Here is a 23,505-nt window from a genome sequence, read left to right on the forward strand (position 1 = left end):
AATGTATTGTGCTGCAGGCTGTGGCGCAGTCATCTGCAGCAGAAGGGAATGTGTTTAGGTTAAATGGACAAAACAGATTGCCTTTAAAAGATTTAGCCCTTCGGTTCTTCCCTCTTCCTGTTCAGCCTTAATTCCTTCTCCACACACACACACACACACACACACACACACACACACACACACACACACACACACACACACACAATGCACCATTTGACCGGGTTTGATGTATTAGCAACCCCCCACCCCCCAATAGACTCATTGATTTGCTCGATTTACTCTGGCACCATAAAAATCTTCATCCTGTCATGCACTCCTGATATTTCTGTCTCACATTCCATGTGATGGGAGGAAAAAAGGGCCACGGGTAGCTGCAGACAGCTGTACACTGGTTTGTCCATTAATCGCCGCTGTGCTGGGACAGAGGCTGAACAAGAGAATTGAGAGCAGCTCGCGAAAGTGTGGGGCCTTTTGTTTTCATCTGCACACCTCTGATCTGCGAAACGCGCCACGCTGTCAGCCCCCGGGCCCCAAAACCCGGAGGAGAAGCCTTGGGTCTAACCCACAGGCCTTCTTCTGAACAGAAGGCCGGGAGCAAAATGCTCGTAAATCTGCCTGAAGAGTGGGCGTACAGCCTTCCAGGGAGAATGAGAATTCAATCTGGGGGAACAACACACCAGGAAGGTTTACTCGAGGTTTGCGTCTTGATGAGAAAGCCATTTGCCGAGTGAAAAGGGAGAAGCGGAGAGGAGGGTTACATCAGATTCCTGCCTGTGACTAATTTCTTTTTCACACTTCGAACCTCCATTTGTCAAAATGTCAGCTACCCCACTTCCTCCTGTGAGAAGCAGTAGTGTGATGTGGTCAGTCACGCATATTAACTTGAGTGGTGCCTCACTCACCTTGATGCGGGACCTCATTTTTTGTGTGTGTGTGTAAAACATGTGGATTTAAATTAGGGGTAATGGTGGAATAGTGGAAAAATGGTAGTCAGCTTTTATTATTTATATATATATATATATATATATATATATATATATATATATATATATATATATATATATATATATATTTTTTTTTTTTTTGTGCATGTTTTATTGACATAAACTGAACTGAAAATCCCCCAAATCCTGCCTTACGTGAAAAAGGCAGAAAGACAGAAAAAGGCATTGGTCTTGTGTAAACAACTGCTATACACGACTCCCTCTGCTTTAAGAGCAGTGCTTGTAGCGAGTATTTACAGGTTCTGACCCTTCTAACCACGGAAGAGCCACCAGCTAAGGAGTGCGCAAACAGCGCTTGCCTGCATAAAGCAGCAAGCCAGGGAGACATGGCTGGCTGACAAGGGACTGTGGTTACAATTTCCCTGCAGACATAAACAGTGACACTATCAATTTCCTGTCTTGAGTCTCTTAACAGGGAGTAAGCAAGGCTGTGCGTGGGCCAGGGGAAAACCTCTTTCGCTGAGCCGAGCCAACGCTACTTAAAACTAAGCCTAGCTCGACACTCGTAAGATCTGGTGTGCCGGGACGGTGTTTAATGCTGGATGTAACGCATTCGGAGACGAAAACCGGCTAGTCCTGGACATTCGTGTTAACCACATCACTCACATTCTCAGGTTGCATCGCTTTGTCAGCAGTACTGAAGGATTTCAAAGACGGTACTATTTCCAGAAGAGCAACAAATTATGTCAGAGGCGGGAAAGCTAGATGCAGGTCTGTCACATCTCAGAGTTGTCAAGGACTGGGTGTCTGTGTATCCTTGCCAGGAAAAATGAGTGTTAATGGACTGAGACTTCTCTGATTGCACACATAACATACTATCAGATGGGACTGGATGTTGGTATGAGACATTTATGATTACAAATCTGTAAACATGGTATAAGATCAAGACCTTATACCATGAGTGTCAGTGCACTAGTATACTTATGTTCCTGTACTTACGCCCCAGCATACTTATGTTCCTATAAAACTTGCCTCGTGTTTTCACTCAACACGAGTCGTTAACAAACGATCGGTCTGCCATCTGTTCTCAGGTCCGCCACGCGTTTCCGAGAAAGTGGTGCATCGGCAGACGGTGCGGATCGGACGCACCTTGAAGCTCCAGTGTCCGGTTGAGGGCGACCCGCCGCCCCTCATCATGTGGAGCAAAGACGGCCGCAATATCCACAGCGGGTGGATGCGCTTCAGGGTCACGCATCAAGCGCTGCGCATAAAAGAGGTGGAGTCCGAGGATGCCGGTACCTTCAACTGTAAAGCCACCAACGGCTTCGGCAGCGTCAACATCAACTACACCCTCATTGTGATCGGTGAGTCTTTTTTTTTTTTTTTTTGGAAATTCAACAGGACGAGATCAAACTCGCATTCTTTCAATAAAATTGTAACGTACATCCGAACATTTTTACTGTGATTCCACAACCACATTGGCATCTGATCCTACAATTCGAAGTGAGAAATGAGTTATTTGATATTCACATGTGACAGATTTTCTAATCCTCCTTTATAGTCCAGTTTAGGAGTTTCCGACCCTCATTACTGTGCGATCTCTAGTTTTTCATCATAACCAGAATTTTTTAGATGGGACCAGAAAGTGTGTGCTGCATGAGTAAACTGGCCGTCTGCCCAATTAATCAAGGCCTAATTTGGCCTCTTCACCCTGTAAAGAACCAGAGAAAGTCTTGTGATCCTATAAGCTTTCTCTCAGAACTCTCGAGTACGTGAACCCTGATCCCCATTGAGAGCGATTTGAAAATGTTATTATCCACAGCACAGGCTTTAGTGCTGAATAGCCATTTTTCAGCATAATAAAATAAACACAAAAAACAATGCATGCAATAGTCAGTACTATAGAACAGGACTATGGTTTGGGGGGTTTACAGTGATCTGTACTATCTCCTGGACTGAACAACCTCTAATTTGAGGGCGGAAAATGTCTATCGCAAGCAGCGCCAAGTCTAAACGGAGAGCCTCGATGTGGGCCTCTATCGGGGTTAGTTTTATATTAGCTAGGCTGAGTTAATTATCCTTTTATTTTGTTCTCAAATAAAGCCTTGTGTAATGTTAGACAAAAAGGGGCTGAATTGTGGGTACTGAGCACATCCTCACTAGTCAATAGCCTGTTTGTATTGCACCATACAGTCAATCGTTAGCAAACATTCACTATTCAAAGGAACTTCCTCACCCATCTCATGAAAGTCGTGCCCAGTTGTGGGAATATTCTATGTTTCTACGTAAGCATTCCTTTTTATAGCTAAGAAGGAAGAAAATACAATAAGACCTACGGTATTAGCACAAAATTACAGGCCTATAAGTATCAGCCTAATAAATGACAACGGGTTCCTACAGAGGTGCTTGCAAGGTTTGAGCCTTTTAAACCCCACCCCCCCAAAGAGCCCCTAATGGATTGGGGGTTTGGGGGGCAGCTGCCACGATGACTTCAGCTGAGCAGCTGCAACCGCTGTGCCTGGGCGCCTGAGTTGCACCAGGACGGCTTTGATGCACCATTATTGTCTCCGCCATGCTGGTTAGTCAGGGCCCTTGAACTCCTTCTTGTTTTAGAATGTCTTTGTTGCACCATTGTGTGTGTATGTGTGTGTGGGTGTGTGCAGATGGGTAGGAAGGGTGCAGAAGGATGGGGCATCTAATTATGAGCAGCAAATATCCCATAATGAGAGTAATATGTGAAAGTTTTGACCTTGTAAGGACATTTGGCAGGTCCTCTTTAGGAAAACTGCTCCTCGTACAAAAAAAAGAAAGCTTTTGATTTAAAAAAAAGAGATAAAAATTAAATTTTGGGTTACTGGGGTTAAGGTTAGGGGTGGAGGTGTATGCATGCATTAGTGTGTATATAATTTTTATTTATTTATTTATTTTTATTTTCGGCTTCATGCTACAATATAAACTCACTGGCCACTTTATTAGGAACATTTATACATCTGTTCATTTGTTCAACTTTTTTTGACATGCAAACGATCCAGGTCAGAAATTTCAGTTAATGATCACATGAAAGATCTTCTGCTGAGGAAGCTTATCCGACTCAAGGTGCATTCTGTGACGCTTTTCTGCTTACCACAGTTGTACATTGTGCCGATTTGTTACTATAGATTTTTGTCAGATCAAATCAATCTTATGTCTCTCATCAAGTTGGGTCCATACACAGAATTGACTTTTACTAGATGTTTTTTTGTTTATTTATATTTTTTTCACACAACTCTGTGGAAATCAGTTTTTGGAATACAGTCAACCCCCGATAATTCGCGGTTCGGAACTCGTGGCTCGGAAAATCCGCTGGTTCTCATTCGGAACCTGACTAACAGCAAGTTGCCGATTTTTGCAGGAATCCACAGCGGGACTGAATGTCCAGGAACGTTAGGAATACCATTTTACACTATGTTTAATAAACACATTTTTTAAACACATTCATGTATCAAAGTGACAATGTCTAGATTCATTCACTAAGGTACTATAGGGGCTGCGGGGGTGTGTCTAAAATTCTTGGTTTTGCGGAAGTCTTAAAATGTAACTCCCGCGAGTTCCACCACTGTACCACCACGGGACCACTGTATATTAAACTAAAGCTCTTGGACTTGAAATAATTCTATGCATTGATATTTAAATAGATTCAAGAATAAGCAGGTGTTTTGGTGCTTTTAATAAATGATACCATGTACATCTATTAATCCCTCAGTCATAGTAGACATTGTGAGTGGAAAAGTTTCTGTCATATTCACCTTTAGTCATAAACCCTTATAAGAGCTAGTTTATATGAAACCCTGCCCTGTTTCAAAGAAAACTGCAGCATTTTGTTGAAGTGCAATTCAACCTGATGCAGTGAATGTGATTATTTGTTGTTGATTACATTAAAAAGATTTGGGTGTTCATCACTTTACAAGCACCCAGTTTATCTTTGCATCTTCCAAAAACCGGCAGGCAGTATGTTGGTCAATCAACAGGTTCTCTCTTGTTGACATCTGCATTGAATCTACCGTATGGAGAAAAAAATACACCAACTAAGTCTATGTCCAGATTTTTTTTTTCTTTGGAGAAGCTTGATGGAGACTTATGATGTGTGTTTGATTTGCAGAAACATGACCTGAAGGACTTGTAATAACTGAGGGATTAATAAACTGTCTGAGGAAAAAACAATATCAAGGCTCTAAAAAATTTATTTAAAGCGACAAGACTACAGGCCAAAAGAGGCAAATCAAATTAATTGATTTCATCAAAAGAAAAAAGATCGGTGTTTTAGATTGACTAAACAGGACATTTAAAAAAGACATCATTTATATCTAATTTTAAATACTTCCATTTTTTTTTTTGTCCAGTTATATAATACTAAATTTATTATTAGGATTTGGAAAACATTCCAGGAGCTGCTTGTAGAAATCCAGATAATTCCACAGGCTCCACAAACTTTCTTACAGACTTATAATAATATTGTTCTAGAATGACACATCCGTTTTAGCAGTTCTGGAGGGGGGGGTTCCGTTTGGTAGCATGTAAGGCGTTTAAAGTAAAGTGGTGCCACATTTTCAACTATTGAACCATATTTGAGCAATAAAGCCTGAATGCAAGCATGGAAGTTGATCCGTGCCTTTCTCCACGTCTGTGGGTGGTCTCTGTAATTAGTTCAGACCGCACCTGAGCCCCAACCGTTTGTTCCTTGATATTATCCCGTTCGCACTCACAAGAACATCCGACACCTTTTTTAAATTACGCCTTGCCCGTCTTTCCCGGCTCTTAAATTCAATTTCATTTGGAGAAATATTTTCTTTTTTTAAAAGATTGTTTTCTTTTTCTTTTTCACCACACAAAAGCTCCTCTGTTTGCTTCCGCACTGAAATCGGGCAATGAGGGTGAACTACGGCTGAGCTCATAGATAGATGGATGGATGGATGGATGGATGGATGGATGGATGGATGGATGGACAGACAGATCTTATATAAAAAAAAAAAGAATGAATACAAAGATAGTGAAAATAACCCAAAATGAAATTATATTGTGATAGAAACCAAGCAGGTTCGAGTCTATGCACATGAAGAACACATGAAAACCAACTTTCTTTTTTAAAGTTTTTGCCGTTCGGGTGGACCAGGAGGCAAAAATTCTAAGTAATAATAATGTTATCCGTATACCCGTGGACAGGGTTTTAAATTAACCTTAGAATAACAGTGTGTTTTTGAAGTGCTGGAAGTGCTTGTGTAGTCCACCCTGAATTTTATGGCTTAGTGATCGAATGTCCCAGTGAGGACTGGAGTCCAGTGATGATAGGACTCATTAGTAGCCTTGCCCGTCTTTGAGCCAGATGGGAAAGACATTAGCATCCATCCATCAGTGGCAGTGCTGGCTCTGGGAACCGCTTGTACTTCTTATAGATCCCAGCTATACACTGCTCCCCGTCCTCCAAGCGTGATCTTTTTTCTTTCCATTCTCACTTCCTCCACCACTCGTTCATGCTATCCACGTTTGATGACAGATTTATTTTCCCTGTTTGTTTACTGATCGCAGAGTCCAGCGTTTATATTTTTTAACAGTATGGTTGTTAAGGCTAACTGGAGATGAGGTTCGTGTTGTTACATAACAGGAGGAAACGGCATCGCTGGCTAAACTAATGAGAAGAAAGCTAGCCCTCAGAGGGGCCAGCAGAGAGGGTCATTATACGATAGCGTTTGAAAAAAGACCGCTACAGTAATGGTTCGTGTTGCTTTTGGTGGCTCTTGCCAACATAAACCGGCTACCAAAAAGAAAACAATGCATCTAAGATAAATGAGATTTACTCCTTGTTTATGAACACGGTGCAGACGTGATTTGGAGTAATTGCAAAATTAAGACATGTAGGAAGCTACAGAGAAGTCCCTGGTGATTTATAGTGATTTGTGGAGCTTGTTTGGGCCTTAGAAGCTGCTGCTCAGCCAACATCTGGTAGTGATCTTAATCCAGGAAAACTGAAGCTTAAGATATCTAGTGATCTGAATACAGGGCTTCCCTTAAGACTTCCAGATACCCTGAGGTGGTCAGTCTGGTAGAACAAGTTCATCAGTTTCTGTTCACCTTAGCAATGAATTAGATTTTTTGCTGGGAAATTGAAGGCTTTTGTGCACATACTTATCAGCTAGAAGGGTTTTCTTTGTACATGTATTTTCTTTTTGTGGCAAAACAGCTGATACAGAACGGTAAGATATAAAGCCAGATTTTCCGCATTCTGATCTTATCATCCCTGTGACAGTGGGTTTTATCAATACTTCTGTACTTCGCGGATCTCCTTATCTATTTTTCTGACTGGCACGCTTGAGAGTGGCTTCGGGAAATATTTTTCCTGGAACGTAATTATTTGAAATCTTCCAAAACAAAATGAGAGATTTACCCGAACTGTGAAAACAGACCTGTCATTTCATAGCTGACATTCTCCTTCCCTTCTGGCTGCTAAGGCTGAATGTGCCGGGCAGCCGGAAACCCCGAAAATTTCAAACATGATATCTTTGGAAGCAATTTTGTGAGAACGCACACCAGAGCTGTTTTTTTTTTTTTCCCGCGTTTTGCACGGAACGCTCAACAAAGTCGGAACATGCTCATGTTTCACGGCATTCATCACAGGAATCTTTGGAGGAGAACTTGAAAGAAAGTTGTCCTTCTGCGCTGGTCGATGAACGTGACAAGAATGAGAAAGTCCGCCTGCGCTCTCCCTAATCTCTTTTCTCTATGCACTCCTCGACACAAGTGTCAGATTCCACAGCTGTCTTGGGGCAGAACCTAAGAAAACAGATCGCATGGCGGCCCGATCTCTTGACCTTCGCGGGCTCCCTTTCGAAATTTTTTCCGATTAGATATTAAACGTATTTTCCAAGCAGATTAGAGAAATTACATTCATGGTTTAGAGCGAGGAGATATCCGGGGTTGAGTTCCAAAATAATCGCAGTTTAATTGCCATAAAATTGGAGTATCTTTTTTTTTTTTATACAGATGTCCTTTTGCCCTTATACATATATCTTCAATACAAGGCATGAGGTTCCCAGGAAAGAAAGCGAACTGTGTTGGTTCAAATAGAGAATAATAAGTCATGGAACTGGTAAGAACAGAGGAAATAGGTGAAAAGAGAAATACAAAACCCTTCTTTTGCCTGCCTTTCATGTGTTAACCAACTTGTTATGGCAGGCTACTCAGTAGGTTTGTCTTCGTTTGTACTTTGCTCAGCTTCAGTGGTCATGTGTCCACTGGCCTGCCAGGAATCAGGGTCTGTCAGAGACGAGTGACATGCTTGGTGAAGCGAGGCCTAGATGGATCAGGATTTTAGAATAGAAAGCAGGAAAGAACACAGAATACCCTTTTTACTTGTTTTTTTACCCATTGTTTCACCAACTCCATTCCCAGTTTTTCTGCAAAAGCATGGCTTGGTTCCACTCCCCCTTAAACCAGAAGGGAACTTCATGAGAAATAGTAGATAATGCAAACAGAAAACAAGAAAAGAACTAACTCTGAAAACATAGGACTTTTTACGCTAAAGATTTCAAAGGCTATCCAGTTACAATTTTGCAATGTAATACTCTTTTTGCTTTGATACTGGTTCACCAGACAGACCTTATCATATATAAACTTGGATAACCTCTCACTCCTCCAAAATACGCTACAGACAAACCTCAGGAAAAAGGATTAACACGTCCTTGCGCTCCAAAAGTCTTCATCGGAGCACTTCATGTATTCTGAGCCTTATATTCATCACCGGTGAATCAACATTTCATTTGTGAGTCAGGATAAACTTGGGAATGATCCAGGTTTTCTTTTTTTTTTTTTTTTTTTCTTCTTCATCAAAGTCCCACCACCACCACCACCACCACCACCACAAGCCAAACAGATCCTCCCTCTTTTCTATTGTTACTGACCTGCTCATCCGGAAGCAAGGCAGAGGAAATGAAGATGCCATTTTAAGCGCACAATAATGCGTGTAACACTGTGCTCGTCTCTCTACAGGTGGGGGCAAGCTTGAGTTTCAAAGGCATTGGCAAAGGGAGCCACTCAAAGATCCGGAAAAAGGGGGAAAATGCAAACAAAGCACTCAAGCGGCTAGGACCGGACCAAAGTTATAAGGCTCGGGATTACATTTCACGCCTGCCTGTTTGTGAAGGCTTTAATAGGCGGAGGCAGAGTCTCAACACAACCCACATCACCGTTCTGCTCGGTTTCAACGCGTGGCGAGAGACGGAGTAGACAGGAGGTGCCGTCTAATTTGTAGGCCAAGGAATTTATCAAAAAAACGCATCTTGACTAGGCGTGTCAGCTATGATTCATGTCCAAAAAAAAGAGAAAGTTGAATATGAATATCGTCAGCTTGCTTCGAGGCAAAGCGATTGTGAAGGGATTGACTCGAGATGAATCGGCGGAAGGACGCGAAGGGTCACGACGTGCGTGATCTTCCACACACGCATCTGGTGTAGAAAACAAAAAAAGTGCTTTTAAACTTCGAAATGCTCTTCACATGTCCTTCACACACTAAGGCCTGTTTCCTATCGCATGGGCGCTTGCAGAAAATCTTCCCCACAGGATGGAATGCTTTGTTAATTTGTAACACCTAATTGCCTCTTAGCGATAAATTGGGAAGGCATTTGTTTCACGTGGACTCGCCTGTAAAAAAAAAAAAAAAAAAAAAAAAAAAAAAAAAGGCAGAAAGAAAAAAAGTTTCTTTTTTTTTTTTTCACCTGCCCACAAAACATTCGACGTGAAGACAGTTAAATTACACAAGTCATTTTACTTTAACAGATTACTCTGACATTAAGACAAGTCGGGGGAAAATGGTGTTACGCATGTTAATGAGTTCACATCACTTTGTCTGTGGGTGACTTCAGGTATTTTGGTGGTGCATAATGGATTACTCAGGAATAGCCTGAATAGCAGCGTGTTCTTCACAGTAAGACGAGGCAGTGCTGTTGCTTTCTTTTGCGATGTATAAAAAGGAGAAAATGTTCCCCGCTTCCTTCTCGTCGTTCTTTGTCCTTCGAACTCTTTGCCGCAAAAAAACATCGCTGTGTATCTCTGCGCAGCCTCAAAAGGCCCACTCAAACATAAAGCTTCCATGCGTTTAGATGCCTGACCATTCTCATGGACCTTAAGCTCTTCTCCTCTTCAACCATGGACACTTGAAAATGCAAAACAAGGGACGAGGGAACCTGCGATGGAATGGGGATTTTGCAATCCTGAAAAGCATAGGGGCATTTTGTCCCTGATTAGCAGCCAAAGAAGGGAGAGCGTTTTTGCTCTGAAAGGAAAGCTTATAGCTCATTATAAGCCGGCCAGGATTAAGCTTGTTCCACCATTGTTCCCTGAGGAGCTCCTAGAGGGCCGACGCAGAGGGTGGCGCCTATATCCTTTTGAGCCCCCCACGTCTACACACCTACCCCGAGTTTCCACCCTTTTAACGACATATAATAGCGTTTTCTCCACGGCGCTGGGTGACCGGTACAGCGGTGGAATCCTCTCTCATTAGAGACTTAGGTCTTTGTTCGGATCCCTCGCCATCCTTTCTTTCAGACGACTGCTGATTATCGAGCCCTGACTGCACGGTGGCGCGACCCGTACAAAAGGAAACAAGTGGAGTGTGGTCAGAGAGAATCGACGCACCAATTAGTTCAGATGTGTTCGAGGAGAAGACACTGCCTCATCGCAGGGCTGCCTTTGAAGTCTCTCAGCGCTTTGTTTAGCGTGACCTTCAATGTTTTTGGAGTGCGCTGCTTTTTCGTTTCCTTTTCCAGAAGCTGATTTGTTGCCGTGTTTGTTCCTTTCGGGAAAAAAAAAAAATCAAACGGCACAGTCGCTTTGATCACGATGTAGAATAATCCAAACCAGTTATTATTAACTGTATAACTCAGATGCGATGTTTTTAATAGCGTTTCATGCTTTTGATTGAAGGAGCAGAAGCAGAAACACTAATGCACTGCAGACATTTTTATGTGTAAGCTTTCCAGATATAAATGCTAAATACACGTCATTCATTCATTTTCTCGAACCGGTTTCTCCTGGTCAGGGTAAAGTGGATCCTATCTGAGGAATACCAGGCATGAGGCGGAAATACACACACTCAATCGCACACAATTCATGTACAGAGTCACTCATCCAACTATTGGCATGTTGTGGGAATTTAAAGGATGTTTTTCTGTGCTTTTTGTCCCTGCCTACGCCCCTGTCTGGTCATTGATCTCTTTCCTATCGTGTACACCTGTTCTTTAGTTTAGCCTCTTTTTATTCCCGCTTGTTCTTTTGTATTGTCGCAAATCTAGTATAGTTTACTGAGCCTTGTCTAAACATGGCTTTTGATTCAGACTGATTGTAGAGTTGAGTTTAAGTTCATGCACTTGCATCCTGCCTAGGGTTGGAAAAATCCAGGAAACGTTTTATTGGAAGTACCAGTAATATATATGAACTAATGGGATTAAACTGGGATTTTACAAAATTACATATACTACTTAAATGTAGTTGAAGAAAAACATCTTGCAGGATAATCTTAGTTAAAACAATCAGATTTGATGCAATTTCTTTTGAGTTTCGGCCCTGCACATTCATCAATCACATGCACACAGAACACTTCCTGCAGTGTTATTGAGGCCACACCCCCTACATGCACTGTGCTTTCCTCCATGACATAACACAGATCAATTCTTGAATCCTGCACACAATATAATTTTAGTATTCACATATTTCTTTCAGCTTCTCCCATTTGGGGTCGCAAGAGCATCCGTATTCGTGATCCGCATGTTCGATTTAGCGCATTTTTACCAATTATCCGGGCTTGGGACCGGCACTAAGAGTGCACTGGCTTGTGCAATGATTCCCTGACCGGGAATCGAACCCGGGCCGCGACGGTGAGAGCGCCGAATCCTAACCACTAAACTACCAGGGAACCCAATTTCAGTATTCAGAATTTCTCCAAGTTTTCCAATTCATTCACATAAATTCCTGTTAAGTTTCCAACTCGATGAAGATGAAGTTCGCATGGAAAGTTTTCCGGTCTTTGCAATCCTGATCCTACCCCATCCAGGCTCAAAGTTGGACCAGTATCGATTGAGACGATGGAGCTGTATGAAGCTGCCATTATTAAATGTTTTTTATATTTGTTCTGCATTTGATCTTATATTAATCAAATGAATAATACAAGGCCTGAACTTTAAAAAAAACGAACCCTGCTGGTTTTACGCCTGTAAGAATTGTTTAATCTAAGCTAAATCGAAAATACTTTGACACATTTAAGGATTGTCTATCGCCTCTTGACTTGACTTGACCAACACACTAAATGATGCATTGTAACAGAAATGTTAAGATGTGGAATCAGTGTGGAAGATGTTACACATCCCTTATTTTCTGTGACGATGTTCTTTAATGTGGTGATTAAACCTTAAACTTTGTTCAATCTCTGTAGCTTTTGAGGTGCATACAAATTTGAGAATAGGAACACATGATTCAGGAGGGTGAGTAAGTCTTTGTACATGTGTTGCTGATTGTCAGAGCGAAAGTGGCTCGCGGTGAATTGGCACCAGCTCTCCTTCTCTCAACTCCTCCTGTCATCTTCAAAACGTGAACTGGGTGCCTCCGCACAGCCTCGATGAAAGTATGTGTTGATGGAATGTATCTGGTATTACCAGCGTCAAACTTCTCTATAATACTCGTCCTGGAGCGCTGCATTCACGATTCCTGTTCAAAGCTGTTTTCATTGGCATGACCTCAATATGCAAATTTTTTTTTGTTTTTGTTTGTATTGTTGATTGAAATGTTGGAGTAGTTCAAACTCCTTAAAGATTTCTACAATGGTTTGGAGGCTACAACCCATGAATCACAATCTTGCGTTTGCCAAGAACTGAAATGAGACTAAATGGTCTGAAATTAGGAGTTTGAGTAAATGTTCTCTAAACATAAAGCATCGCAAAAAGTTCAATTTGCCAAAGTATAGCATAACTTCATTTTTTTTTTTTTTAAAGAAACACTAGATTTTCTCCTTTGTTCTCCAATGAAAAGAATAAAGAAAAATTGTAGGCTTTTTTTTATTTTTTTAAAACAACGGGTGTTTTTAAAGCTCATTAAGTCTCCTGGCTACAATTCAGCATTTGATTAAGTTAAAGTTTCACTGAATGAATTTCACTCAAGTAACCGACACCTCCGGGTTTTACACCTTTTAAGGCGTCGTTTTTATTCCGAAACAATCCGGTCCCGAACGAGCGCGAGTTCAGCGTGCAGGGGCGGAGGTGTCTGTTTCAAAGGAGGCTTGGTGCAATCAATATCCGAGATATGTTAATTCATTAAACCTCCGTCCTGCTCTTGATGTTTGCTAGAATTACAGGCAGGCAGCTGGGGGCGAGTGGGTGAAAGGGGGGAGGGGGTCAGTGAAAGCAGGTGGGCAATGTCCAGCACCCAGAAATGCCACCAATCCCCTCCTGCTTCGTGCCAAATTGTGATGTGCTTGAGATACACCTGATATTTAACTCAATTAGTCAAAATATTTTGTGTTATTCGCTTTAGAAATAATGAACACAATTGGCATCATTCTTGTACAATTGGCTATAACTAAACTCTCTCTCTTTCCCTCTTTCTCTCTTTTTGGAAGTGTTTGTATATAGAGACACAAACACTTGACCTGTTTTGCTCACAACTCTCCTCCTGACTTCTCCAAGCATGTAGTTTGTCCTTACATTCACTTCTGTTCCTCATCCCACATATACACCCATCTTTAGAAATCTCCCTCCTTTAATATTTCGGCACGTAAAAACGAAGTGCGAACACGATATAAAGCAGCCGCCCGGACAAAGGTATGAAGGAAATGTGCTTTCCAACTGCTGCTGCGTGCTGAGCTTTGCGAAGAGCGCGCCAATCGAGAACTTTTACTGCGGATATGTGCAGAACATGATACTTAACTCGTGGAGTGTAAACCTCTAAAATATATCAAGGTCGACATTTACGGCCCGGTTTCCACATGCTCGCAGTCTCCACTGTTAAAACCCGTATTCTGGGATAATAGATATAATAATAATAGATGCATGTAAAAGAGAGGATTCAAGTAAGTGGATGTCACGGTGTTAAAGGAATCGAGCGAGGAAACATGCTAACATAAACGCAAGACTCTGTTACGCTACCTCGCTGCAATTGATCCTGCCGTGTGTATTTTTTCTGAGGCCTCAGACAGCATGGCCCTCTAATGATAACATGTTGTTGCTTTCTTAAACACTGCTGTGAGAACATCAGCATGGGGTCGTGCATTACCCTGGGAGGAGTTTGAAGAAGGTGAAAAAATGCCCCTGAGTGGTCACTGCCATACTGGCTGAAGCTGTGATTACAAACCATTGTGATCTTTACCCAGGCTAGGATGTAGACATGTTTTGAGTGTTTGTTAAAAGGACTGCTCACTATATTAACAGGGTTTCTGCGGTGTCTTAAAAAGTCTAAAATAAAGACATCTATATTTTAGGTCTTAAGAAGTCTCAAATTTGCTGATAACCGCACTTTAGAATGTGTTTGTTTGCTAGTTTTCGTGGTTCTGTAGCGTTTTTTGCTATTCCGAATTTAATTTGCCGTATTAGGACAAAAATTTGACCACCATGATACAGCCAATTCAGCTTTCTGCTATTGCCGCAAATCTCTCTTGGATTGTATCACAGACGTAAAAACTAATTTTATTTTTCAGCTATAGGGAAGTGCAATTTAGCGATTCTTGGTTTAAGAAAAAGAAAGTATTTGTGTGTGTGTGTGTGTGTGTGTGTGTGTGTGTGTGTGTGTGTGTTGTAAAATAGGGCTTAAATTTCATTCTTATGGTCTTAAAAACGTCTTAAATTTGACTTTTATTTCAGGGCAGCACATGAGAGCATACATGCCATGATCGGACGTCGCTGTGATTAACAGGGAAGAGATACTAATAAACCAGGAAGTATGGGCAGAGAATTGAACTTCTAGAGCTGTCAACATTTAATTGATATGAAGTTTTTTTTCCCGAAAAAATATCTGGGATGTACGACAGCGTTTCAGTGCCACCTTCAGTGCCAAGAATACGAGATTAGGTTACGAGATTAAAGTCATAGCACTATTAGAATAAGGTCTAAATTAAGAGAATATAAATAAAAATAAGAGAATGGGGAGGATTTGATTCAATAGATTCGACTTTAGCAAATTTCTAATTTAGTAAACGGACCCTGCAGCGGTTACGTAGAAAAAAACTCGAGGAAATTGATTCTTTTGTGCAGTCTAAATGATATTCATGGTACTGCGATTACTTTACTCTCGGAATCTTTTCTTTAAAGTGGCATTAAAACCCCGTTATACAGATGAATCTCAAACGAGCACATTAGTGTTGTACAGAAACCTAGTTGGTGTCCAAAATGGCTGTGTGCCAAAGCGCCATGGCCTAATGCAGGCTTTACTTTACCCCCTCACAGGTGGGCATAATTACCACTGATGGTCTGTGATCAAACCACAACCAGGATGAGACATGAATCTCACACATCGAACAAAGCCATACATACAGACAGCATTACTTCCTCGCAAAGTAATCACAAGCGTATGTGTTTTCTAAGCCTTGGGTGTATTAAATCGAGCCTGTGTTGCCTCAGTCCACCACTTCTCTACTTCCCTGAAATGATCTTGGTGATGACGTTTCGAGTTGAAAAGAAGGATCCTGTCAAGGCGGCATCCTTCCTCATGCCTTCAATGCTTTTTTCAATGAAAAAAAAAGTTAGTCATCTTCACTAACTGCTTTATCCTGGTTGAAGTCACGGTGGATTTCGGAATTTGTCTCGCTGTAAAGTGGGGTTACATAAACCTAAAAAACTTCCCGTTTTCCTTACTTTGGAGCCCTTTCAAGCCTATGTACTGTTATACCTTTGGGAGACAAATCCCCAAAATCTTTGCTACAGTAACTTTCCCTATTCCCCAGATGCACTCTTGATTCCTAAATGCCCGAGGCGGAACACAGCATCGACTACAGTCATTATCTTCTCCCCCTGCGCCGGTAATCCTTAAAAGAGGAAAGGAAATGCTTAATGCAAGGTCAGTCCTTATTTGCCAGAGTAAGGCCTTTTAGTAAAGCCGTCTTGTGCTCCTCCAAAAAGGAGGATCGAGGCAGACTGTCAGGGATTGTGCCAAAGCGAGAAGGACTGTACCTAATCACGCTGCCTCTGAGTCAATAGGAAGGTGACGTTATGGAAGAAGTCATAGTCAGAGCCTTTGTAGGAGCTTGGAAAATGATTTCAAAAGCTCTTTGTAACTTTTTTAGAAAATTCCCCAGGTGCCGCGTTCTACATTTGTATCCTAATTTGCGAGTTGTTGTAGACTCTGCCTTAAGTAATTCAAATCAAAGTGTAGAGAATATTAAAAAGGAAATGGTGACGTATTCGTCCAACAGATGTTTTAAGTTCAAGAGAAAAAGGTGGTGACCCTGTCAGAATTGGGTGAGCTGAATTAGGAAAGGTGTCGCGACTTCGAAAAAGTATAGAGGTGATATTTGGGCTGCTCGACTCGACTCTGTAGTGTGCTCTGTCTGGTGTAACGCAGAACGCTGGCTCAATAGCCTCGGATAAAAAGTGCTGCAAGGATCCTCTCGTCTAGTTGAACATAAATACGCTTGACAGGCAGTTAATCTGTCAACTTGTCAGTTGTTATTCATTTAGGAGTATGACTGTAGTCTGTAATGTAGCAATGTCTCCACTGTGACCACGGCTCATAAATTTTCACCATTTGGAGCTGGCTGTTAATATGAAGCTGTGTAGCACCAAAATCAGTAATAGTTTCCATAAGCTGCGTGCTGTAATTCAGTAAATCAAAGCCAAACTAACAGCAAGTCCACCATTCTGACACTCCTTTAGAGGCCTCGTTTATCGCTCGTTTATCATTGCTGACTCGGCCAGGACGTATACGAAGACGGAATAATTAGCATTCGCAACTTGATTATACGTTTTAATTAGAAGTGGCTGCGAACAAAGATGGATGCAAGGACATTGCTTTGTAATGATTTGCATGATACATGGCCGCACTGGATTTCTGTAACTAGCAAGAACCATAAATATTCAGCTTTTTTTTTTTTTCCGCTTGCCCTGAGAACTTCACACGGCCAATCGAGAACTTTGTTCAAGAGGGACATGGATTGCTGGCTTCGTGATCCAGCTAACTAGCGGCTAGATTTTTAGTGCACCACCTTGAGGGCCCCTGAACATTAAAACATCTGACAGACATAATCTTGGAGAAAAACAGGGCTTAGCGTGCTCAAGTTTCCCGTCGAACAAGGCCTGTTTTCTGCACTCGTCTCTACAGCAGATGTAAAAGCAAACACATGGAGGGGTTATCCAAACAGCTCCATCGCTCGGCTAGGAACCGTAAGAACGGCAAACCGGTGGACGTGTGAAATGTAGCTCACCGCAGTGTCAATTGTACTTAATTAAAGGGGAGCAGAAGTTTGTTTAGAAATTTGAACACCCGAGCGCTTTCTTGACTTTTTTTCACTAGATTTCGTTCATCGTCGCAGCTCAGCCAGTGGTTAGGAGCTTTCGCAAGAATGTATACGTTATTGCAACTTTGAAAACTGGCACACGTTTTAACCCGAGGGCTCCAACTGCTGTTTTGGCCTTAAGGAGACGTTTTTATGAATGATACTAAACATACATACTATGAGCATCGAAGCGGGTCTGCGGCCAAACCCGGAATCCATTGTTATCAGTCCAATGAAAATTTCTGGGTAATTGTTCTGATGAGGATAAAACCCGAAACAAAAGAGCTATGTGCTGCTGAGGCGCAGCAAAGGGGAAGAGTAGGGTTTTGGAGAGCAATAATGAAGCTGTAAGCTTAATGGGCCAAGTCTTTTCTCTGCCCAGGTTGGAGCCTCTCCTGCAGGAGCATTAAACAGCGTCCACTCTTAGATCAAAACAGCCTGCCGACAGGTTCAAAGAGCTGACAGCTCTGAAAATGCCAGTCATGTGTTGAATGGATGAGCTGGCAGGAGGGGGGGGATGTAACCAGAGCAGAAAGGCCCTAAATTTCCACTCGCACTTTTCACTCTCCATCCCTCCCCATTTGCCTCTTGAAGCTTGCTTTTAGGAATTAAACAGGTATCCCACAGAACGGAGGTCTTTGAATCGCCTGCACACTAATCACTAGTCTTTATGTTCTTTGTTTTCATATCGTTGACTTGAATAATTCCTGCGTCTTTATTTCTAGTGAGCTTCTTTCTTGCGAACTGATAAATGTAGGACATTTTTTTATTTTTATTTTTTTGGTAACATGGAGTCGTACAGTTTCGTTTGGCACCCGTAGGCCAATTAATCACACGTAAGCCATAGCACAGCTCTCAGCTACCGTGTCATGTTATAATTCACTTCACTGACTTATCTCAGGCCAGATTTACGTTTCGGTCAAAGCCGAAATCCGCACACGCGCAAAAAAAACGGCAGCGAGTACTGGAATGAGTGCAATGCAGAGGTGCGCTTTGATATGTAAGCTTCAAAGTTGCTGTCTTCTCTCTCTGCGCAGATGACTCGAGCTCAGGGAAGGATGATGCCAGACCAGCGGGAGATGCCGAGTTCTCCACCGACCTGTCAGGAAAACTGGGTAAGGTGCTAGAGCTCTCTGATCGTCCCTTTGAACTCCATTTATTCTTATTAGCTGTAATTGCTTCCCAAGATCAAGAAGGAATCCTTTTCTGTTCGCCAACAAAGTTTCATAAAGCAACTATTTTTTGGGCTTACGGTCGTATGGCATGACTTGAGGTCGCGCATCAGTTTTCAATTGTAAAACATGAATGTGGTTCGATGGAAATAGCAGGCATATATTTTGGGTTTTTTTTTCTCTTTTCTTTGAGTTATTATTTTATTACAACTTGCAAGCTACTCTTTTTCCATGCAAGCAATTTTACATCATTTGAAGAACAATCAGCTACATAAAAAAAAAACACAACAATCAAACCTTGACCAATTAGGACACAGCCATTATTGTCCTACCCTACATTGGTATACTCTCCTCCAGCTTTAGACTTGGGTTTTGCTTTGGTAATTGCGTTTGACAAGCGAAAGAGCAGGCTATTTAAGTATCGTGTAAGGGGGGAAGCATTCCATTCCACCATCCAATTCAATACGAGGTCTGAGTCGTAAACACACACTGAGCACCGCCGCGCTCAACAGAGAGACAGTCCCGAGTTCACTATTGTGTGTTCTGTCCTGCTGTTTGTTCGAACTCCGCTGTGAGTATAAACAGCCAGCGACGAACGGCCTGGTAAAAGTTCAGAGCAGCTGCTGTTTGCTTTGTCAAATTGCCCTCATGTGGTGGCGCTTTCACTTCAGCCCTTGTGTGAGATGTTTTCATTGAAACATTATCAGTGTTGTGAAAAATTACATGGTGCCTTCAGAGAGTCTATAACCCTGGATCCTAAACCCTGCAAAAACACTTACTTGGACTAATGCTGGTATTTGAATTTTTTGTGCTGAATTGGCATGGTGTTCACAAACAAGTTATAAGGAATATTATATTGGACTTTAATAGTATCTCATTTAGAGTGTTGACTTGAATGTTACTCATATTACAGCTTCAGTCCGATGAGTGGATTAGTAATTTTTGCTAGAGGTAGCCCCCCACCGTGTATTACATTCCATTAATTCTAACATGCAGGCATTTAAAAAAAAAAAGCTAGAAAAATCTTCCAGTTCTAAAATGTAGTTTCTTTTGTTACAGTACGGCCCCGGTTCACTCAGCCAGCCAAGATGAGAAAGCGAGTGATAGCTCGGCCAGTGGGCAGCTCGGTGCGGCTAAAGTGTACAGCCAGTGGAAACCCCAGACCTGACATTGTGTGGCTGAAGGACAGCAGACCACTCACGCCCGAGGAAGTGGGCGAGAGCCGCAAGAAGAAATGGACGTTGAGCCTGAAAAACCTTACGCCAGAACACAGCGGCAAATACACTTGCCACGTCTCGAATCGCGCCGGAGAAATCAACGCAACCTACAAAGTGGAAGTCATCCGTAAGTCATCTGCTTCTCCCCTCTGAATGTGCTTGTCTCCGAAACGTGTCGGACGTGATGTGTCAGTTTGATAGACCTGGCATGGAAAAGGTGTCTGGTTAATGTGCAGTATCTGCTTTTCATTTGTTTGTTTGGCCCTGAAACAAAGGTTTTTTTTAAAAAGACCGGATCGAGTTCACAGCAGATTGATGTTTTCTGTCACCCAAATTGAGAACATAAAAGTCAGCTTAGGATGAAGTGGCCAGAGTGGAATATGAGTTGTGTAACGGAGTTTTGTGATAAACGCGCGATTAATTTGGATCGTCGTATAGCGGTTTACGCCGAATAATACATCTTGAGTAATTATCAGGCTTTTGGCTGCTTTTTGGTGGAAAGTCGTAAGGCTTTATTAACAGCTTCGTTACTACTGAGTGGTTCGACTGGTTTAGTGTGCAGAACTACGACATGGTTACTGTTTGGTGGTAAATTCAGAGCGCTTGAAAGATTCTATCCATCTCATTTAGCATCTGCTCTAGATTAAATCCCAGCTGTGCCTGCTGACTTTACAAACACACGTTTCTAAAAAAGCCCTGCTCCAAGCAAGGGGGAGGTGAAACTTGGGCTTGTGCAAAAACGTGGCATCTCTATCTTTGCCAATGAACCTTTAGGTTAATTGTTAAAAAACAATGCCTTTTTTTATCTATCTACAGAGCGCACCAACTCTAAGCCCATCCTGACTGGTACTCATCCTGTCAACACGACGGTAGACTACGGTGGCACCACGTCTTTCCAATGCAAAGTACGCAGTGACGTTAAACCCGTTATCCAGTGGCTCAAGAGAGTGGAGCCTGGTGACGAGAGCAAGTACAATTCAACCATCGAGGTTGGAGAGCACCGATTCGTGGTGCTTCCCACCGGGGAGGTGTGGTCACGGCCCGACGGCTCCTACCTCAACAAGCTGCTCATTACCCGCGCCAAGGAAGAGGACGCCGGCATGTACATCTGCCTGGGCGCCAACACCATGGGCTACAGCTTCCGCAGTGCCTTCCTTACTGTCCTGCCTGGTCTGTATCACTTCTGTACCTCAAATCAAAGAAAAATGAAATGAAGTGTCTAATGCTAATTGATATAAAAGAAAACAAGCTTTGATGCATCGAATTGTTAGTTCAAAGAAATAAAACAAAGAATTGTATGGAATGGATTGTAAAATCTTCTCAATAGCTTTAAAATAGGAACTCATCATTTCTAACTTAAATCTCCTCTTTGTGTTTTAGACACCAAGCCCCATTTCCCGCATATCCCTGCCGTCTCGTCCCCGGGGCTCCCCTGGCCCGTCATCATTGGCATTCCTGCTGGCGTGGTCTTTATCCTGGGCACCATCCTCCTGTGGTTTTGCCAGTCTAAAAAGCACTGTTCCTCAGGAGCCATCGTCTCCGCCCAAGCCAACGGCCATCGGCAGCCTCCTCGAGAGCGCCCACTGCAGGGAGCCGACAAGGACTGCATGGGCTCCGTGAGCTATGAGGAGTATCTGAATCAGCAGCAGCAGCAACAGCTCCTGCTCGGCCCCAAGGTCTACCCAAAGATCTTTACAGACATCCACACGCACACACACTCGCACGTGGACGGAAAAGTGCACCAGCACCAGCACATCCACTACCAATGTTAGCCTCCTGACGTCTCGCAAGGCTCCTGTTCAAGGTCTGCACTTCGTTTGTCCCTCAATAGCGACCTCACCAGTAGCAGTTTGTGACAGTTCGGACCATTGTGCGGAACTTCAAGCGAAAGCGAACGCTCGCCCAAGCTGCACCACTGATTCTAGAGAACACGAACCCATATGCAACATGAGCCAGGTTAATTCGTACAAAAACTTTTATCAAAAGTACACTTCCACATGTTAACCACGAGACGAGCCTGGAGCAAAAAAACAAGAAGATGCAATCGTTTCACACAAAAGTATACAGAGAAACACATTTTCAGGTCAGTTCCGGACATTATACGCGCTAAACGGAAAACAAAAAGTGATTGTATTGCCTCTTCGACGACGCATTGCAAACACCGTCTTTTTGGCTTTGTGAACAAACACATCTTCGACCAGTCGGCTTTAATGCTCTTTCACAGATGGACTTTGTGGATACGGTTTCCATTAGCACCAAATTACAGTGAGAATTAGTTCTTTTTGCTGCAATCTAAACCCATCAATGTAGACGTTTGCAGGTAAACACACTATTTTATTAAATCTACATATGCCAAATTTGGATTTCCTGAGGCTAATAATAAGCCCTTTACTTGGAAATGACTGCATGGAAGTCTATACACGTGTACGTGTCATTCATGTCGAGGTTTGTGGGCTTTCACATATCAGTTGGACTTTCATTTTCTGGTACATGAATGTGCATTATCAGTTTTTGTTGTTGCAAATGTTGTTGGATATTTAAGTGTATCTCTTTTAAGTGTATCTCCACTTATTGGATAAATAACAACACAATTGCCTGTTTTTTTTTTTTTTTTTTTTTTCTAAGATTTGAGTGATTAAATTTTCAGGTACGGGATAATAATACCAATTCCTTTCTCTCAGGTGGCCCTTTTTTATTTCACTAGGACATATTGCTATTATTTTGACCACTATATGAAAACTGTGTAAAATGCCTTTGACTGCTCGAGTAATGGCAGCCCTTTATGCATTTTTCGGTGCTAGGGCTTTAAAATCAGACTGAGGCAAGACAATTTCACCCCGCGAGGTGCAAGAAAGCCGATCCCAGTCCAAAAGTCCCTGCGTGTGTTTTTTTTTTTGTTGGTATTTTTCTGTAATTACCCGAATGTGGAAGTGCAGAACACTGCCAAGTTTTGAATCTATATTTAATGCACTTATTCCACAATTTCAGTTGTAGTTATATGAACATTTAGGATGTTTAGGAATCCCTCAAAATGCAAATCCTGTAACTAAAAAGTTAACAGGTGTAGTTTATTTATTTGCTAGCATTTTTTTTTTTTTTGTGACCTTAAATTGGGCATTAAATAAATGTTTCAAACCAAATAAATCAAGATAGACGATGGTTTTTCTTTATTTTTATAGCTGCAATGTAAGCTATGTAGCATATATCAAGTGTAAAATATTTATATGTGCAGTTTAAAAGAAGTTAGTAATTAGTTATCTTTGTATGGACAATCTTGTACAGTCAGGCCTCTGTTTATGTGGTAAAAAAAAAATGTCATGTTTGTCACATTGAAACATTTAAAATCATTTTATCATTGCCAATAAAATGATAAATCTTTTATGGGGCTCAAAATGTCTTGTTTTCTTGTTGTTCACCGATCAGGCAAAACATGATCTCTCCATCATGGCACCTGTTGGTGGAAATGTATTAATAATATATATATTAAAAAATGATATATATTCCTAGCCTTTGCTCAATACGTTTTGAGCAGTTTCTCCTACTCATTTTTTGCAGAACCCCTCAAGCTCAATCCGGTTGGAGGAGGAGCGTTTTCAAATACACTTCTTTCACGTTGTCATTATAGGTTATTGTTTGTATATTTTTAAAGAAGTTAATAAATTGAATCCATTTTG

General features: G+C 41.9%; 1 protein-coding gene across 1 annotated transcript in view; it reads left to right on the forward strand.

Moving 5' to 3' along the window:
* Positions 1-23,210, forward strand: part of fgfrl1a (fibroblast growth factor receptor like 1a) — a 41,009-nt gene extending 17,799 nt beyond the window's left edge. The window contains exons 3-7 of the mRNA XM_083561502.1: positions 2,036-2,308; positions 18,480-18,557; positions 19,674-19,958; positions 20,648-21,001; positions 21,212-23,210. Coding sequence (XP_083417628.1) covers positions 2,036-2,308; positions 18,480-18,557; positions 19,674-19,958; positions 20,648-21,001; positions 21,212-21,603 — 1,382 coding nt within the window. The 3' untranslated portion in view covers positions 21,604-23,210. The remainder of the gene's footprint in view (positions 1-2,035; positions 2,309-18,479; positions 18,558-19,673; positions 19,959-20,647; positions 21,002-21,211) is intronic.
* Positions 23,211-23,505: the final 295 nt, after the last annotated feature.

This window comes from Silurus aristotelis, assembly GCF_946808225.1.
Source record: "Silurus aristotelis genome assembly, chromosome: 14".
NCBI classification, from domain to species: Eukaryota; Metazoa; Chordata; class Actinopteri; order Siluriformes; family Siluridae; genus Silurus; species Silurus aristotelis.